The sequence below is a fragment of the Camponotus floridanus genome, unplaced genomic scaffold, assembly GCF_003227725.1.
Source record: "Camponotus floridanus strain SB8 unplaced genomic scaffold, Cflo_v7.5 scaffold73, whole genome shotgun sequence".
Classification (NCBI taxonomy): Eukaryota; Metazoa; Arthropoda; class Insecta; order Hymenoptera; family Formicidae; genus Camponotus; species Camponotus floridanus.
In genome coordinates, this window is record NW_020229842.1 from 781,904 (window position 1) to 801,343 (window position 19,440).

General features: G+C 35.4%; 1 protein-coding gene across 1 annotated transcript in view; it reads left to right on the forward strand.

Annotated features, from left to right (window-relative positions):
* Positions 1–18,162, forward strand: part of LOC105255601 (platelet endothelial cell adhesion molecule) — a 148,220-nt gene extending 130,058 nt beyond the window's left edge. Inside the window, exons 5-6 of the mRNA XM_011264981.3 lie at positions 7,965–8,166; positions 17,792–18,162. Of these exons, the coding sequence (XP_011263283.1) occupies positions 7,965–8,166; positions 17,792–17,877 (288 nt within the window). The 3' untranslated portion in view covers positions 17,878–18,162. The remainder of the gene's footprint in view (positions 1–7,964; positions 8,167–17,791) is intronic.
* The last annotated feature ends 1,278 nt before the right edge of the window (positions 18,163–19,440 follow it).

Here is a 19,440-nt window from a genome sequence, read left to right on the forward strand (position 1 = left end):
AAACGGAGAAAAATGAAGATTCATTCTCGTCAGTTGACACACGGCTAAAAACGTGTACCGTAACGCGTTGTCGAAGTTAATGCGCCAGTATGGATGATATTTCGATTCTTTCTCTGTCCCTTTCTCTCCCTAACGCGGCTTTTTCGCGTATTTCAATTCTAAAAGGCCGAGTTTTTCTTTTCGATTGGGCGCAGCAATATCCAGCAAAGTTTTATAACACTAAGCCTAACAAAAAATACGTTACATTTACGAAAGTTAGTACAAAGTTTTACGAAGGTAAAAGAACGAAATTTCTCTGAATCACACTGGTATGACTAAAGTAAAAAGAATGATGACTTTTTTCACGGTTGAGGTAATAATGTTTTTATTGTTATAAAAAAATGAAAGAAAATTAATATAAACAAATTAAATCTCGACGTAAATAGTGAATAATCCAACGAGAAATAATTTTTTCACTCAATTTGCTATAAATTTCGTTTCAGCAAAGTTTTGACTAAAAGTTTTAGACAAAATATCCGATATTAAGATTAAGAAATTTTTTACGACAAAGTTCAATTAAATTTTCTATACTTTCGAAAAGATTCGCCGTTGAAAGATGTGTGTGCATCTTCGAAGACACTCGATATATCTGTGCGCGGCATGAAACGAGCTCCGTAAAGTGCAAAAATGTTACGTAAACTTTAAGATTGGATGAAAAGCAACGTTTGCAAGATTCAAAACTTGGAAAATTGAGCCGTCAAAGTGCAAAGATGAAATGTAAAAATGTGTGCAACGAAAATATATACATATATATTTATCCGTAAACATATACTTTACGTAAGCATATGAATTTAACTTTTAAGATGTTGGCTGTAAACACCGGGATATCATACATTTACTTTTATTATATTTCACTAGATATATATGAATAACGTCATCAATTACGTACTCTATTAATAATTATTACATATTCATGTATTGTACATTATTTCAGCCGTATCACTATCGAATTATAGAATATGTTAACTGGTCGGCTATTGCAGTTGTTACATTAAACTACGATAAACGCATTCTATAATGTAAACGTAACGTGTCTTTCACTTTTCACAGATTAAAAATGCATTAGACAATACAGAAAAGCAATATAAAGCAGATATGTTGGCCAAAACGTGGTATATTGGAAGAAAACTAATGTCCCTTCTGTAGACAGTCGATTGATTCGCAAAGTATGCTCGAGCAAATTCCAGCAAGGGAGAAAGAAGATTTTCTCTCAAGCCGATCGTCGACGATCGAGCTGTGCCTTTTGATTTCTCTTCTCTACCGGAAAAACACGATCTCTTTTTTTCCCATCCTTTGGAGATGGCTCCTTTTCTCTCTCGATATCCCAGCATCCTTTTAAACATCGCATTCGATAGCAATAACAAGCGGACGATAGTAGTATCTCTTTCCCGCGATTTCCTTTATATTCCTAAGCTGTTCTTGTTTTATCATATCGTATGCAATGTCGTCTAATTCAATTGCGTATCCAGGGAGAGAGGAGACTCGTGAAGCGAGGGCTGCGCAGCTCGTTACAAACGGGCTACAGTCCAGACACGTTCGCCTATCCTCTGCCGTAGACAAGCAAGCTTGTAAAAGGATACCTGGAGAATCCTTTATAAGATCGATTCGGCTTTCGAGCATTGGCTTTTGACTTCTTTCTACCGCCGCACGTTTCGCCACCAGCAGTTTATTCGAGCCATCTCGAATGATTTTCTCTCCTTTCTATCTCTCTCCCGTTTGGTTAATTCGATATCACCCTCTGCAGCTCGAGCCACTGCACTTACGCCAGCGATAAACGACGCTTAAATACCGGTCGAATCTCGGAGCAATATAGAATTTCGCTCGAGGAAGGCTATGGTCGCTGGAAGAGACGATCGGGGGGACACCTGGAAAGAAATTGAACTGCTCCATGACTATCTTGCACGTTCACGAATGCATATACACGTATATCCACACGTTTCTAGAGACGTGCACAGCCATCCGCGTTCCTATCGCGGTCTTCTGACAGAATTTGCATGCATGCTGGGCCAAGATCTTTCCAGGGATCTCGACTTATCGGGTATCTATCGCCTCTTACGGAAGAAAAGAGACGGAAAGGAAATAGCTGCGCTGATGCACAAAAATTTGCTAGATGGCGGCGAACTTGGAGATCACTTTGAAATTTCCTTAGAAACGTATTGCACCACTTTGCCGTCTATCCGTAGTCATAAAGATGGACAGATGCTCGTACTTACTTTTTCATTCAGAAATCTTCCGATAAGAGTATTCTTTTCATGCGTTTCTTTGTAGTTGTTATTTAAAATGCCGAATCTAATATATAAATTAGATTAAAATAATAAGTAATATTAAAATATTCCTGCAAAATGTTGCAATTTTATGGCAATATAACAAAAGCAAAGATTATACCGATATTTCTTTTAAATCTGTTTCTTATGAATTTTTCTAGATTTTTATATTTATTTCATATTTTATATTTATATATATATTTTTTTAAATTTTTTTACAAAAAAATTAGAGCAATATCATTAGTAATGACGTATATTTTTACATCGTATAAATGTATTTTGATCCGCATACAAAAAGTGATGTTTTATATATTCAAAATCCAGAATCAAAGGCACGAATTAATACTCGAGGCACATCATAGAATTATTTCAAGGTATGCCGCTAATTAGAACGGATAGAAGAGATAAAAGATCGTGAATTATTATTATTCTGAAAAGGAAAAAGAAGGTCGGTCCAGAGCGCAATGAACGCAAGAGACTCCTGTAATATCCCATTTCGAGACGACGTTAAAGCCGCGGCGTAAATGAGTCAACTTACCAGCTACGAGAGTAAGAGCCGGTCGGGGGTTATATTTCATAAGTGAGCGGTTACACCGAAAACCGCGCGACACTTCAAAGGTGCCGCGGGAGAGCCTGAGGTCTGCATAAAATAACCGAGGTCAAAAGTATCTCGTTCTCGCGTTACACGGCACGTCCGTCCGCATAAATTCGAGGACTAAACTGTCATTGCAGAGCTTTTCGCATGGCTACGTCCTTAGATGCAATGCACACTCCGAATTGCAGACACTGGTATTTCGAAGCGTAAGCCCGCGGCATGAGATCTCTATGTGTATCGGTTGTTATTGTGCGCAGCTCAACCAGGGCTGCCCATCATGGAGTTAGTGCATAAACACGTGCCAGTGATGCACTCTGGCGATAATGCAATCTATGTAACGATTGTGTCGGGAGTTTTACCGATATACACATTTCGATACACAGAGAAAAATATCATTCTACCAAGAAAAGAGATTACTCAGTTTATTTTTCTGTTTTTAAGTAATAATTTTCTTCAATAAAGAATATATTCTTGATAATAGTCTTAAAATATACTTATCACAAGTGTTAGAAAATCTCATTATCATGTACTCAAAAGAAGAAATTATTTTCTCTTGAAGAATATTGTAAAGTTGTATCAAAGAAAAATCAAACTTATTTTATGTAGCAAACCAAATTTTTGTTTTAATTTAATATTCTTGACTAAAATACTGCACTTACTAAAATTCAGAATATATTCAATTAAATTTAACTTGTGGTGAACTTGTGATATATTTGCGGATATACAAACTTATGATATACTTAAAATAAATAATATTTACTTGAATACAGTACACATTTTTCTCTGTGTACATGCATAATCTTGTATTTTATTATGATGAAGTTTCTTAAATCACATCGTTTACCAACGAATGTCTTTCCATAATGATATAATTACGTCATCATCATTATTTTGAGAATGCATATATATTTATAAAATTACCGACACAATATCTTCTAGCAAATTGATTTAGTGCATTGATTAATTGCAAAACATATGCAAGCAGGTGAGAAAAAGAAAGAGAAATATCACAGTATTTGCTAATCATTTTTATTTATCTCGCAATAATTTTTCGTACTTAGAAAATTGTTACTGTAATTGCAAGACCATTTTTTTTAATATCCAATATTTATCGAATATTTCTGAACATGACATGCAATTTTTTTATTCTAATGCCATTTCTTCTAATTAAATTATGTATGAGATGTAAATTATGTAGAGATTTAATCTATATCTTTCTTTCTCTTTTATTCATCTAATATAAAATTATTTATAGACTTTTTTACGATTTACATGAAATATCATATATTTCATGATTGAAATCCAAAGAAAAGCATAAGCCTGCTAAGTATCGAATTAATTAGTTATATTTGAAATAATTTTTTTATAAAAATCTCATTTGTGTTGTACACAGAGAACGTTTTTATCTATTTTCGCGTTACTTCAGTCCCCATGGAGATGGTCGTATTTTTTCTCGATACCAATCGGATTCCACGTTCGCGATATCAATCGAATATATTGGTTTTCAGATATATGTGCGCATCGATTCAACAAGTACTGTACGTGTAATTAAATGTGCATTACTGCGAGATTTCATATTTCGCTCGCGTTGGTACTGTGCACAGCTCTGCAATGGCTTTCTGTGCAGCAACATTCTGGCAATCTGCGTCTTGAATAGCAAAGAAAGAAAGAATTTCATTTTCAGGTGACGAATAATGAAATTAGAAAATACAGGCTGTTCCGCAAAAAGCATAAATCAACGGTATTTTCTCTTTGTTTTTCTCTCCCTCTTTTTATTTTGTTTTTTTTTCTCTCTCGTTTTGATAAATGTGAAAATAACTTTTTCTTTCCTAAAAATTGAAAAGCATGATTTAATTTAGAAAATAATATTAAAAATTAAAAAAGATTTTAACGTGAAACGAAGTGTCAGGATTGTAAATAAATAAGAATAAATAAATAGGAAAGAATTTCAATTTGTAATAAATTTTATTTAAACAGAGCTCTCTCTCTCTCTCTCTCTTATCCCTCAAATTTTCACATGTGTCAACTTTTATTTATAATCTACATATAATTTAAAAAATGTAAAGCGTTCCTTGTATATAAAAAACATTAAACAAATTAGCTAAAATTAATAGTTAATCTTTAAAAGTTTTTTTTAAATAAAAAAAAATACATGATTTATGCCACCTTGACATATTTATAGTAATGTATGAGGATGTAAACTTCTCCCTCCCGTCTGATCTCTAATCAGAAATATTCTAGATATATCTACTTCAATTCGGTCTTGAATTTCTCGCTTGATTATTTAACTTAGATAACATGCCGTTACATCTATCTTAATCTATGGTAGGCTTTGTGGGAATGCGAGAATTCTAGAGAATGCGGTTGAGCATGCGAAGCAAACATCGTTAGCATTTCTTTCCTTCATGTGTGGAATAACTTCCATATTTTCTGTGCACATGAGTATTTTGCAAAATTTATTTCTTTTAGGTATTTTTTTGTAAAATACTTAAAATAAATTTGTTGCTACAAAACATATTTTTTAACAATTATTACAATTGCAATGAAATGTCTACTAAATAAGTAATTTGTTATTATTCTGTAAGAATTTTATGATATTAGACATAAATGAAAAAAATATCGATAATTAATTATTATAATAAAATTAATTTGATTAACCAACTTCAACTTCAAGTGAGCTTTACTTTAGCATTTTTAATTTAGTCATTAAGATAGATATTTAATACTAAAAATTAGAAGTTTTTCTGAAAATAGTGGTAATAAAATCTTGATTCATGAAAAATCAACTTTGAGTTTGCTAAAGAATTTTGAAACAAGGTATGTGGTTAAAAGTTCACTCGTGAAACTTTTAACAAAAGTAGGCAATTAAAAGATCGAAAAGAAAAGTTTTTTACTTACAAGGCTTTTGTTTGTTGAATCTTGTACTTTGATTGAGGAACAAATTGCAAGATTATTCGGTTTGCAGTTTTGCATTGTATAAGAAATCAAACTATTTTTTTTTTCAAAACCCAATGTTGCGGAAACTTAGTGGATATTACATTGCACGAAAACATCATTACACATCAAAGGTTTTTCTGCAATATAATATTGGAGTGAATTTTTTTCTTAAGATAAGTCTATAGCAACATTTAAATTCATAATAGAAAATTTCACGATCCGTTAGGTAAACTCAAGCAATTTTTTTAATTTTCCGTTGCACAAGACACGAAAGTGTGCCCGTGGGAAAAGAAATATAGCTTTCCTTTGGACGCTCTTACAAAGAAAATCCCAAGCGCTTAAATATGACGTAGCGACCGCCTTCTCATAATCTGTATTCAACCGCTGTAATCACTTTCGCTCACTTCTTTCCGAGATTGAATTTCACAGGTAGCTGTTTAAAAACCGGAATTTATATTCGGCCGGGCGCATTTACTGCGTCAGAAGATAAGCATCAATGCTACTCGGTCATTAATCATTGATCGAGATTCTTTTTTATTCGTGTCACCGTATATCACTAGATCGTGCGAATTGTATAATTTTTCAATTGAGAAAAGCGTAAAGTCAGCAAGTGCTCTTGTGTATGTGACTCATATGTCTCCATCGATATTGTTGAAACTAGCATTAAGTTTAAATTATTATATATTGCAATATACTTACAATATATATTCAGTAACATCTCTCATTAAATGTTATTATTAATTAATATATTAAATTATTATTCAGATACGCAAATCTTTCGAATCCTTTGATGAGAATATAATATATATGTATGTATGTATATTTGATAGAAAAGTAAATATTTTATGATCTCTTTCTTTCTCTCTCTCTCTTTAATAATAATTCCAGCTAAAAGCTTTGTTTTTTTACGTAGATAGAATCTGCCTTTGAAGTAATTTGGAGCTCAAAGATTGTATGGATTATTGAATCATTATAATATTTTGTATAACACAGTTGTGGCTTCTTACTATAAAGTCCTTTTATTATAGTTCCGTTCTATTTGGCTTCATTTGATTGGCTACGATCAGAAATCACCCTCTAAGATTCAATTTCACTGCAGTGCTGATTGTTATTTGAGAAGATTACGTTACGTTTCTCTTGTAATTGTTTCAGTTGTCTATGCGCTTCTAAGTATTCTTACAATTAGTTTCCATAGGATGTAATCAATAAGGCCTATCGTAAACATCAGTTATTTTATTTTCTTTTTTATTTGTGTAGAATCTTAAATAATATTTCAAAATAAAAAATTAATATGTGTTTCTCTCTCTCTCTCTCTCTCTCTCTCTCTCTCTCTCTCTCTCTCTCTCTCTTTCTCTTTCTCTCTCTCGGTTTCGCTCTCTCTCAAAAAATTATATCTTATGGAAATATTTGCTTTTTATGTTTTTTACTTCAAACTTGCAATTAATATAAAATTTCTAAGAAAAGAGAAAGAGAGGGAGGAAAATTACGTTTTTAGAGCAAGAAAAACTCTATCGATCTATCGCCTGCATCGACGAGAATTTCGATAAACTTCTTACGATTCACTTACAAATCACTCTACCGTACGATTCACCCGAATAACTCACTTTCGACGCCATCATGACTCCCGGAACGATAATGATCCATTAAGAAAGCCGGAACTCTGTCATTCCGGCCAATACTTTCGGTTCGCTCGTTGCCGCCGCGGCTCGATGAGAACCGATCTCGCGCAAAAAGAAGGAAAGGGAGAGATAGAGAGAGAGGGGGAGGAAAAAAGAAGGAGGGACATTAATCGGGAGAATACGGCGCCAGGAACGCGAGGCGAATCCTCTAACTTTCCATCGAACTGGAAACCCTCGTCTTTGTACTTGGCGCGGGACGTCGTCGAGTGCGCAGGATGACGAAAGAGAGAACGGGGTATCGGGTAGGGCGAGTGTTCGCCTCCCGATTCCGGATGAACGGATTTCGTTGAAAGCAGATTTACATTTCTCCCAGGCTCTCTCTACGACGTGTCCCATCCCCGTTCGCTCTATCCATCTCCCTCGCTACCTTCGTAAATTCGCTTTTCTCACGACATTTTTTTTCGTATAATACGGTGTTCTAACGATGGATTCGCGCTTGATTTGTTGCAGGTGGATGCGACCGCGAAGCAGCAGCGAACGAAAGACGAGGACGGGGCGCAATGGAGCGAGATCAGTGTCATCCTTCAGCCATTCCATTACGCGAGTAACGGCCAGTTAATTCTACGTTGCACCGCGCAGATAGCCGGCATCTATTCGACGATGAGCGAGCTTCAGCTTGGCGCGGGTCTACGCGAGCCCGTGCCCGAAAGAGGTGACTATAAAAATTTTATTTTCGTGCCCTGTAGTATCCTATAAACCGCCGGTCACGGATTTCCGTGCCTCATAAATCCCGTCGTCGGATTTCGCAACTCGTTGGCTGTTTTCACCAACTTTGGCGTGTACTATTATGACCGACTCGAGCATTCAAGTCGAATGGCATCGTTTAGAGATCATTACGTTGAAATGAAGAAAAATCGAATGGCCTGCACTCGGCTTACGATTTAACATTTCTCCAAATTGCAATTTAATAGTTCATATTTACGCATTACATTCTTCTACTTCTACATCTAAATCGAAGCATCTATTTGAATGTTAATTGAGTTTTCAACGTGAATATATTCGAGGGAATATCCAAGGTCAACGTAAATTAAATCAAGTCTGATCAAGTTAGTTCAAGTTAAATTATGTTCGATTAGAATCGGATCAGGTTTCTCGGTATCCAATATCGCAATATGCAATCTTACCAGCGGATTAGTACGATATCCTTCTCGTGACATATCGGTAATTATAGCAAATTCAGTGGTAGTGCTCAACGAAAAGATTTTCGGGGGAGAGAAGGAGCGATAAACGGTAAAATGTTGTTTTATACATGTCATGAAATTATTTGATCCGGATGCTCGTCTATTTTTCTCGTTTTTTTTTTGACAATTTTGCGACCAACATTAATACGCGCTCTACGAGTAATAGTCGCGCACGCTCAGGCTACCCGAGCCAGGATTAGTCGGTCGGTCGCACGCGGACTAATAAATTTCGGGAGCTGGGTCCACCCACTTGAAATCGGTAAGGAAGCCTCCGGTGCATGCTGCGCTCGCTTCCTGCACGCGACGTCGACGAGATTTAATTGAGCGGCCACGGATATAACCGACGCTTCCATTACCCTTCCGCTCGACCGACCTGTCCTTTCGCCCTTTGCCCGCCGCATTCGCCGACGTTCCAACTTTCGTCGTCGCGTGTACGTGCGCAGTCACTAGTGCACCGATGATGTCTGCCGTTTCTCTCATGGATGTTGCATAGATGCGAAATAATTCACGAGAGTTTTGCTCTCAGAAATACAGATTTGTAAAGTTGCGAGTCTACTTGAAAATTCTCTATCAGCAAGTTACTCGCAAAATAATAAACCATTTTAATGTATATACCTCTCGGTTATTTTAATCTTTCACGAAAATTATTCTCCGCTCAAGAGAGAGAGATTTGTATTTTAGATTTGTAATTATATTTTTTGAAAAAATATTAATATAATATTATAAAAATATATAATATAATATTATTATATAATATAATATTATATATAATATTTTGTAATATTTATAATATTTATTTATATTTTGTATAATATAATATTTTATCCTTTTAATTTTATCCTTTTAATTTATTTCATTTTATTAGACATGACACTTCGAAAGTAATCATCTTTTATTACAAAATTGTCCTACGTATTGGCCTCGTATTGTCATGTCATTTCGACAAGTTCAATTTTGTTACAATTGCGTCCTATTAATCCTGTGCCAGAGATCGCGAGCTAGTTTAAAACCTAGCTTTGAAGTTGCAGCAGTATGTGTCAATAGATTACACTGATGCAGCTCTCACTAGCAGTGTCCCCGTTGGCAATCCCAATTTTATGATCGCATTCGTACCCTGTGGAATCGAAAAGTATCGTCTGCCGATAATCTATATCCTGGTGTTTTGAATCTGGCTCTCCATGGATTCTGTTCAAAATACGGGTGATTGGATACTTCCGCTCGCTCGACGGTCGGGAAAATATCTAGTGGGTTTTTGCGTATTGTGCAATTCGTCCTGCGAAAATACGATGAACGTATAAGCGCTGTTATACACTTTTTTGTCTCTTTTATATCTTGCTATAATACGATATCCCTTGTTTTCAAAAAAAGCCACGTTATACACGTGTTTTATTGTTTGCTATTATGTGTCGTCCTGTGTGCAGTTTTTTGGTTAATAAATACCATATTCCATTTTTCAACATTCACAATTGAGCGATACTTAAACTGTTATCGCGAAAATCTGGACCAATATTCAAGCTTTTGTTTACATATGTTGCTTCGAACGTCTTTTTTCTTTTTATTGTTAACGAAATGGAGAAATATAAAAATACAAGCTCTCTCTTTCTCTCCTATATTTTGATATTTCATACGATGGTAAAAACTATGCAGGTAAATATCCTATATTTTTATATTTCATACGAGGTAAAAACTATGCAGGTAAATTGACAATTTTCGAGAAAAGAACATTCGGAAACATTTGTAAATGATCAACTTAAAAGGAACTGTCAATAAAGAAAACCGCAGCCAGCATTAAAAATATTAAGGAGAATTTAACATCAAAGTGCTCAAAGAAACTATGGATAAAGCGTAGTACGAGAAAGCTAAAACTCTATATAGAAATTTGAAAGATCTTGTCTCGACATTGCGGATGTAAGCTTTTATACGCGAAAAGATATAGAATATATTTGCGCTCGGTATAATATGGGGAATGTTGCCGTACATTTTTTAGTGATTTTCTCTTCCGCTGACGTGAACTGAAGTTTAATATGTGAAACGACTGCAAAGTAGATGGATGACTTGAAGAGATGGTTGGCAGGTGTTGTCGCAAAGACCGTCGCGAAGAATGTTCATGAATTCGCCGACGTAGTTGGTGCCTCGGAAAACTTCTTATCACGACATTGAGGACGATGCTGACGAGCGTATGATACGCAGCGTGTGTGCCGCTTTAATATGTCAAGCTGATAAACTCGCGTTATTTCGATATAGCCAATCAACTATGCAGTGGTAAACCAGAGTTATTCCGAGGTAGGTAATCAACTATGCTGCGGTAGACCGAAATATCACACGTAATATGAAGCTGAAGTACAGCGAGATATTATAGTATCTATTGTTAACAGCATAATACGCACGTCACCCTAGTAAGTTGCGATATTCTCTGTTCCCAGATCTATCGGTCGCTGATGAATTCTATTGGCGATATCAATAAAACATTTTGACATACAATCTGCCGGATAATCCCTTTTCCAAAATGCGCATATACATTTTGCGAAAATAAAGGAAAGCCATTTGTACCCGAAACGAAATTAACGCGCGTACATTCAATCCTGTATACAAGTTGACTAGTTGCCAGCGGCGTGAATTTAATAAATCGCAGCGGAATGTGGATTACGAAACATATAAAAATTTCGATTTTAGCGCATAGCGGCATTTATCAAAAGTTGGTACATGTCTGACGGTACCATAATCACTTTTCCGCTGGGTCGTGTATTAATCTCTCGACATTTTTCGTTAAATATTATTCGCATCTGTCGAGCTACTGTACCGTTAAACTACCGGGGAGCTTGGTTCACCTCACATTTATTTATTTTGAAAAGGCCGGGGGTCTATATCCCGACGAAAGCGAGACGTACATTTTATTTTCAATGACATTTGTCCGATAACATTTAATAAGCGCCGATCGCATGCAGCATGCAGCATTCTACAAAAGACTTGTATGGGATTTACAGAAAATAAAAGCGACCACAAAAATAGCATTTTTCGTTTACACTCGTTTTTTCATTTCAATAATTCGTCTTTTATAGAATGCCCGATTTATAACAGAGATGTAACACAATTTTCAACATAAAATGTCCAATTTCTAACATAGGTGTAACATAAGTATAACACAATATACAACATAAAACGTTAAAATGCATTTTTTTATTTAGCCATTTTATAGGATAGTTAATACTAAAAAATTTATTGATAACGTAATTTTAAATATTTTTTTATTTAAATTTTGATATATAGTTTTATATAATTTGATTACAAGTACATCTATTAATTGCTATATGATTGCTTATAATTTGCATGTTTATTTATTTAATATATAATGTAATATAATTTATTATTCAATATTTCTGCTAACACAAAGTAACATTTATAATATTTAAAATTTATATATATACATATAACTGTATATGTGTGTGTGGACTAAAAAATAATACGTGTACATGAAAATATTTAATATAAAGTTTATTTTACTACATCTATAGCGGTAAAAATGTTACGTCAAATTGATAATATTAGATTCATATTTGTTAAGATTTTATTCTTTAATTTAAGACACATGCACGTTATAATTGCATTCAGAGACACGTAAAGTTAAGTAAAAATAAGTTTAAAAGTAAATAACGATATGTATGCAAATATACTTCTTGATTAACATTGATCGATACTTGTTTCGTATTCGAGTTACGGAACTTGTATACAGGAATATAATCAGTTGAGCCAGGAAATGCATTCGCTCTCAGATGATATCATATAACATTTCTCTGCGCGCGTTACGAGAAATTGTCTTTGCTCTGGAGAATTTGTTCCCATGCAGAAAAACTCGGGTCGTGTACACGGAAGTTTAACAGCAGGCTACTGCGGAATTGCTGTAGATTTCGATGTACGCTTCCGTCCTCGCTACCGCTCCCCCATACGCCGATGGTACAAGACACGAAAGATTCGGTACTTCGTTGGGGAAACTTGCCCGAGACGAGATGACAGTCCTCACGTCGAAACTTTGGTCTTGCTCTTTCTCTTTCTCTCTGTCTCATCATGTTTCCTTCTCGTTCCCTTATCCTTAATATATCCTTCCTCTAAAATCCCCCTCTCTTCCTCATTCCCCAGTTTTGTGAATTATCCAAGTCCCGGGACGCTAATCTCACATGTACGACGGCGAACGAGGTAAGAAGAAAGAGATTTGAATGTCTTTGGACCTGAGGGATGCCATCTCGTTTGCTGTCAAAAGTTACACTGCAGTATATCTGTGCGTATTCTGCGTTTGAGTATACATGCTAAAATACATAAAGTGATTTGGAATAACACGACTGTACAGTTAGAAATAATTCCGCATTGTTTCATTGCGGAACAAATTAATTTTACTATCAAACATTTAATTAATTTGTCTGTATAATTAAAATCTCATTATCGTATCTCATTAACGAAACCTTTTCATGCGCGTTATCTGTCCGTTTCACATGGTTTACACACAACATTGCTACGATTATTCGATACGTAATCTTTCTATTCAATTGCATTTTAACAAACATCGTTTGCAATTTATAGAGATTATTCATCGATACGCTGGAAGACATCAACATTTGTTAATCGTATACCACATATTTGTAAAACTATTTTTAAAATTATTATTTTACCTCCTGGGTCAAGTACCAAATCTAGAGGCATTTTCTCGTATACGTCATGTATGTGTAAATTCACGTTAGCCGGTCGCGTTGCATCGAAGCGAAAGTATCCCGGGCGCGCTTTAAGAGTAGTTGTTACCAAAGCTTTGCATACCCGATTATACCCGGCTTTTGTTCCCATGTAAACTCCACTGGGCGAAGAAAACGCACAACGCTTTTCGATCGACTTACCCTTCTTCAAGCGACGCTTATCGACTGCCCGGCTTCGCGCAGTAGACACAGCCATCTCCCATCAGCCAGATAGGGAAATGGCTCGCGCTGCGCTCCGACGTGCTTCTCTTCTACAAACGGCAGATGTGCGAAAGCCTGGATGATTGATCGCTGACACTTCCACTGTCATTATCGGAAGTGTCATGTAACTGATCGTTTTAAGACAGATTAAGATAAACCTTTCGCTTCGAGCAATCCATTTGCAATATTTTCATCGAAATAATATGCCTTTTAAGTATCAGCATTTAAAAAAAATTTGCGCACAAAAATTTGAAAATTATAGGAAGGATATTTTTATATTTAAAAGGAAATTATATTTCTCACTCGTCTCATAAATCTGCAAAATTCTACGCTCGGAGCAGTCGAGTTGCAATTTAATTAATGAGAGGCATGACACAAGCAAGATCTGTGAAGAATAAATACAATTCCGAAATTAAAATAACATGGTTATAGGAAATTTTCGAGTTACGGTGAATCAGGATTCTACTCTCAAGTTGTGTACGAACTCATTTTCAGGTGTCTGAAATTTATTGGTTTATGTCGAACTTCACCGAGTTTCTGATTACTTGTGAATATCCGATTAGTTTCGAGCGTAGGAAAATAAATGGATTACCGCAAGACGTGGAAAATGAGGACTTTTCGATTTAAGCTTATCCTATGGGTAAAGAAGTTATCAGAGCGGCATCGTATGCATTTATTTACATTCAAAACTTTACACGTATAATATAAGTACAATATACGTTGTAGACGTCGAGACGTATTGGTTCCCGCTTTTGAAAGCACGTAATAATATTTTTGAAATATATTCCGAGTGCAATGTTGTTACGATATATTCTTGTAGATATTTATCTTTATTCTGCTATATTTTTCTATTATTTCCCTCGGTGCCATTTATTTCAATATAAATTTAAATATATAGCACAATTTATATGTGTATAAATCTTGAATTTTATTTGCTCTCCGGTAAAATTAAATCAAATTAATTATACTAAGATTCAATTTAACCAAGTACATCATTAATTACCTCGTTAAATGTGGGTAATTTAGAGATACATTTTAATGCATATTAAAATATCTTATAATTGGACAACTGTATCAATTGCATATAAATGACTCGTAAATGCGGCATAGAAATGTTGCTCCGTTAATTGCGTGCACCTCACGAAAGTAACTTTTGACCAGTTTCTCGCTGCAATGCGCATGGAGACTTTCGTGCAAACGATGACAGAAACGCATTTTGGTTGTGTGCTTAAGTGAATCGTTTCTCCGAAACTTTCCGAGGACTCGTGACACAAACTTACGAGCACTGGACTCATGAAGTTGGCTCAAGAGTTTTTACATCAAGAACTCTTTGGATTTCACGGCCTAGACCTCACGCACTTTTCAGGTCGCGGTGGACGTTTTCAATCCTTCTGAAAGGCTTTTACCGAAAATCCATAAACGATACCTTACATAAGCTGTTCTTACATTCACCTTGCATTTATATACGCCATATAAAAATCTGATTTCACGTTTACGAAGGATATGAAAGTTCTGTTCAACAACTCACTTTGTATATATTATACATTTCATATATAATAAATACACTCTCTGAAGCAACTCTGTACAAATTCACTCGGTATTCATTATGCTGTATATGAACTACGAAAGAAATATCACTATGAAATATGAAAAAAGATATTATTCTTTTATCCGATTTTACCTATATATTTTCTCGCAAATTTGAAATAATAAATTCTAAAATAGCTGAAGCTACAGTTGAAAGAAAAGTTTTGATGAATATACTTTTTATATATTAATATTTTACACAGGATATTTAAATATGCATGAAAAAGTACTGCGTGTGGCGCAGCATGCGATATCGTTAGAGATGAGCAGATTATATTCATCATTTTTTATGTGCAAGTGGAATATTCCAAAAGTAATATCAACGATCGCTATCGAGTGAGCCGCTTTCTGGAATGTTTGCAATTTTGCCACCGTTCGCAAAACTCTCGTACATTTTGGAATAAATTTGATAGGAGCAGACTGGGGAAACCACGACGATTGATAAGCGACTAAAGGAGATTTCGGCCCTCCTCAATTTTCAAACCTGTCAGAGTTTATTCCACTTTAGTCCCTCTACCTTTAGTTCGCTACTACCGTTACAGAAATTCATTCTCTTTTGCGCCCGTAGTAATTTCATTTCGTTCACACTCGGTTTTCCGCGGCCGGCTGGTTGCTTGATTCGTACGTATTACTCCCTGGGCCGTGGTCGACAGAATTGTTTTTAGGAAATTGACTTTTCCACCCGACAGAAGGAACAATGCCCCGCGGAGGAAAATCCACTGACGTTCCACTTAATGGCGCTCTCCCGCCGCTTGCGCGCCAGAGTTTCCATTCTGAAAGGGATTTCAACAGTTGACACGCTTCGCCTTGCCAACGAGATTTAATCTTGGGCAGGAAGAAAAATGTCGTTTTCCGTGAAATCCATCTCTAATAATCTATCATATTTTAAATATAATTTTTTCTACCTAAGCAAACTTTCTTAAGGAAATAGGGAAGAGAGAGTGAGAGATGCAATTAATTTTTTTTTTTACTTTGTCACTCTCTCTTCATTTTTTCTTATAAACTTATAAACTTCAAAACAGGAAGTATATTTATTTTTTTATTCCTTTGCAGATTTAAGAAATTGGATTTGAATCAATTTTATCAAATTTCTTCATAAAATGTACATGAAAATGTTTCTCTTTTTGACGCAAGAAAGGATTCGATAGTAAAGGCACTTACAGCTGTATATTTAAATTTTTCCAAAGATTAGATAATCTTCTTTCACAACATAATATTTTTTATTCATATTTCAGCCATTTGCTCATAATGTAGAATTTTAAAAGTAAGTAATTCGTTTATTCTCTTCTTGAATTACATGTACAGAACGCATGTGGATTAACTGAATATTATTACTACCATATACTATATTATTGAAGAATAGTAGTCGTATGTACATATACAGCATAATTACAACATTATTCACGCATGGTATATCTGTCAACATGTCAACATTAGAATCATGTTTGTTACCTATGTGCGCTTAATTTTCACATGTTACATTTACAGACGATAATGCCAAAGCGTACAAGCCAAACTAAAATCAACTGATTATCGGCGACATATTTCTCGACGAATTTAATATCTATTCACTAGATTTCGTGTGCATTTCTGTCCGACAGACATGTGTCGTTATTGCCGCTGTTATTGATTATAAGCATGTCGTTGCTGAACGTAGCGCATAATGATGACGTTTTAATGATACGATGAAATTTAATGCAGAATATGTTTAGTAATCAATATCCAGTGACGCCAGGCAGCACATTATCCAATTCCTATCTTATTTCTTTCGTTTATAATACTGTACAGATTTTGTATAAATTATTTAATCTAAAAAAAATAAAGTTTCAACGAGAACGATACACGATACACTGATACGTGCCATCGTTCTGTGCAAATAGAGACCATGTAACGCATATAAATTCTGCAAAGATACTAAAAATTCGAATGCAGTATAGAGAGAGAGTTTGTGATAAAATGTTCAACTTGGAAAAACTTCCTCTCTTTTATTGAATTTTTTTCTTTTTTGCGATATGATGAATAATAAAATAATCTGTAATCCAATTTTAATGTATAGTTTTAATTGTAAATTGTGTTGTAGGAAAGTTCTTCAAAGAGAATATTAAAAATATGATATGTCGATCTATTATTATTGAACATCCTTCTTCAATCTTTTCACAACTGAATATTATATTATTCAAAATTATATTTTCTCTTTTAATACATTTACATTATGCCATATTTTTTATTTAGCACATAATATTAATAAAATAGATTTTTATTTATGCAATGTTAAAGCATAAAAGATTGAAATGTAGTTGAAAAATTAAATGCAATATGAAAAAAGGCAACTTGATTTATTCTTTAATATATTGTATAAACACGTATAAATATATTGTATAAATGTCTGAGATACATAAAGCGTTTACTATATATTTTAGTATTGAAAATAATTCAATTACGCTTTTACACATTGTTAAAAATTACCCAAGTCTGTCAGAAAAATGATTTTGTAATATTTAACGTTGCGAAAACGGCGTCTGTTCAATTGCGATGAGAAATAGTAACCTTTTTCTAACATATGTTGCAGTAACCTCAGAAAACGGAAGCGACTCACACACGATGACGTTTGTGACAATACTCTGCCTGGGCATGCTCCATCTGCTTCTGAGATAGTCACGGCACGTCTGAGACTACGAGAAGGGAGCTCACGGGCGTCGCATGATAAATAGCACACTAGTCAGCAAGAGGAGGGGCTGGAGAAAGAGAGGACAGAGTTTAAGGACCGCGTATGGATGGCGCAGAAACAAATAATATTGTTAATTTGATATATTTACTTAAGCATTTCCTCTTTTTTTCTCTCGTCTGGTACATTGAATTCCGTATATATATATTTTTTAGAACGCGTTTGAGATCGTGAATTCTGCATGTTATCCGGGTTTTCGTTCGTGAGATTTTTAACAACGATATGGTAGTAAAATTCGATCGGTGATCCGATTTTTCGAATCTCTTTGAACACTGCCATTAAACTGCCACGAAATTAGAATCAAAAAGATGCGACGTTTAATGTCTGAAACTTTGCCGACCGTTGATTGTTGTCGTTATATATTTTTCAATCGCATTTTTCTTATAACTCATTTTGTAAGATGTGCCCGTACGCGCGGATTGTTTCTCGTTTGTCTTTTCAATATACAGAGGGATAGAAGAGAACGTGATGAGCGCGTGCGTCAAAGGCTAACGTGTATTCCGACCGTGATTGGACCGGTGGAGAAATAGTTGATGGGACAAAATAATGCGCATCTAAATCCGCTGCTGAAAGACTTGCGCTTTACAACACGAAGAAACGGAGAAAGCGTAGCCAATTAGTCGCGTTCGATTATTGCCACGACGCTCAATTTGAGATTCGATGAGTAATGAAAAGGGATTCGTCCAAGAATTGAGCGAGACAGCGAGAAAGAAGGGAAAGGATACGACTTTGAAGTCTGTTGCACGTATACACGTCTATAGGTGCTTGTACAGCCCGCCTCTGAAGGATTTTGCGATCTTTGCCGCGAAAAAAAGTATGTGCGTGTATGTATGTGTGCGTGTAAGAGAAAGAAAGAGAGAGAGAGAGAATGAAAGAAAAAGAGAGAAAGTGAAAGACGTTCTCTTCCGCTACATCACTGACAAGAGACCCGAACCGGAGAGATCGCACAAAGGAAGAGGTACGGATAAAGCGGTGCGAAAAGTTTTCGCATACCAAACGAGAGAATTTCTGCTCTGCGAAATCGTATCTCTCTCGTACCTCAGTAACAACGCACTGTGCGCATTCGAATATCTCCCCGTTACACTCGCCTAGGACGAATATGGCGATGGAGAGTCCATTTGTCCATTGTCCAAACGCTCCCGGGCTCGCTCGCGTAGTCGGATCAATGTCGTGAATTTCGAAACGGAGGACTCTCTGGACGCGCGCGCGGAATACACTGTTGCAGCTCTTTTTTTTCTAACATAAGTTATCGTTTTTTTCACTTTCTGCATACGAGAGAACGACGTGGTTGTCGTTGCGGACGAGTGCGACTGTAAACGAGCGGGTATGTATTTACGCCGATCGCTTATTTTCCATTTCGCGTACGATTCGTTCTAGCGATAAATTTGTTGCTCGATCGAGATACTCGTTTAATAAAACGCTAAACAAAAAAGACAAATTTTGATTTCGAAGCTGTTTTTTCCATGTATTTTTTTTAACGCAGCTAGGTACAT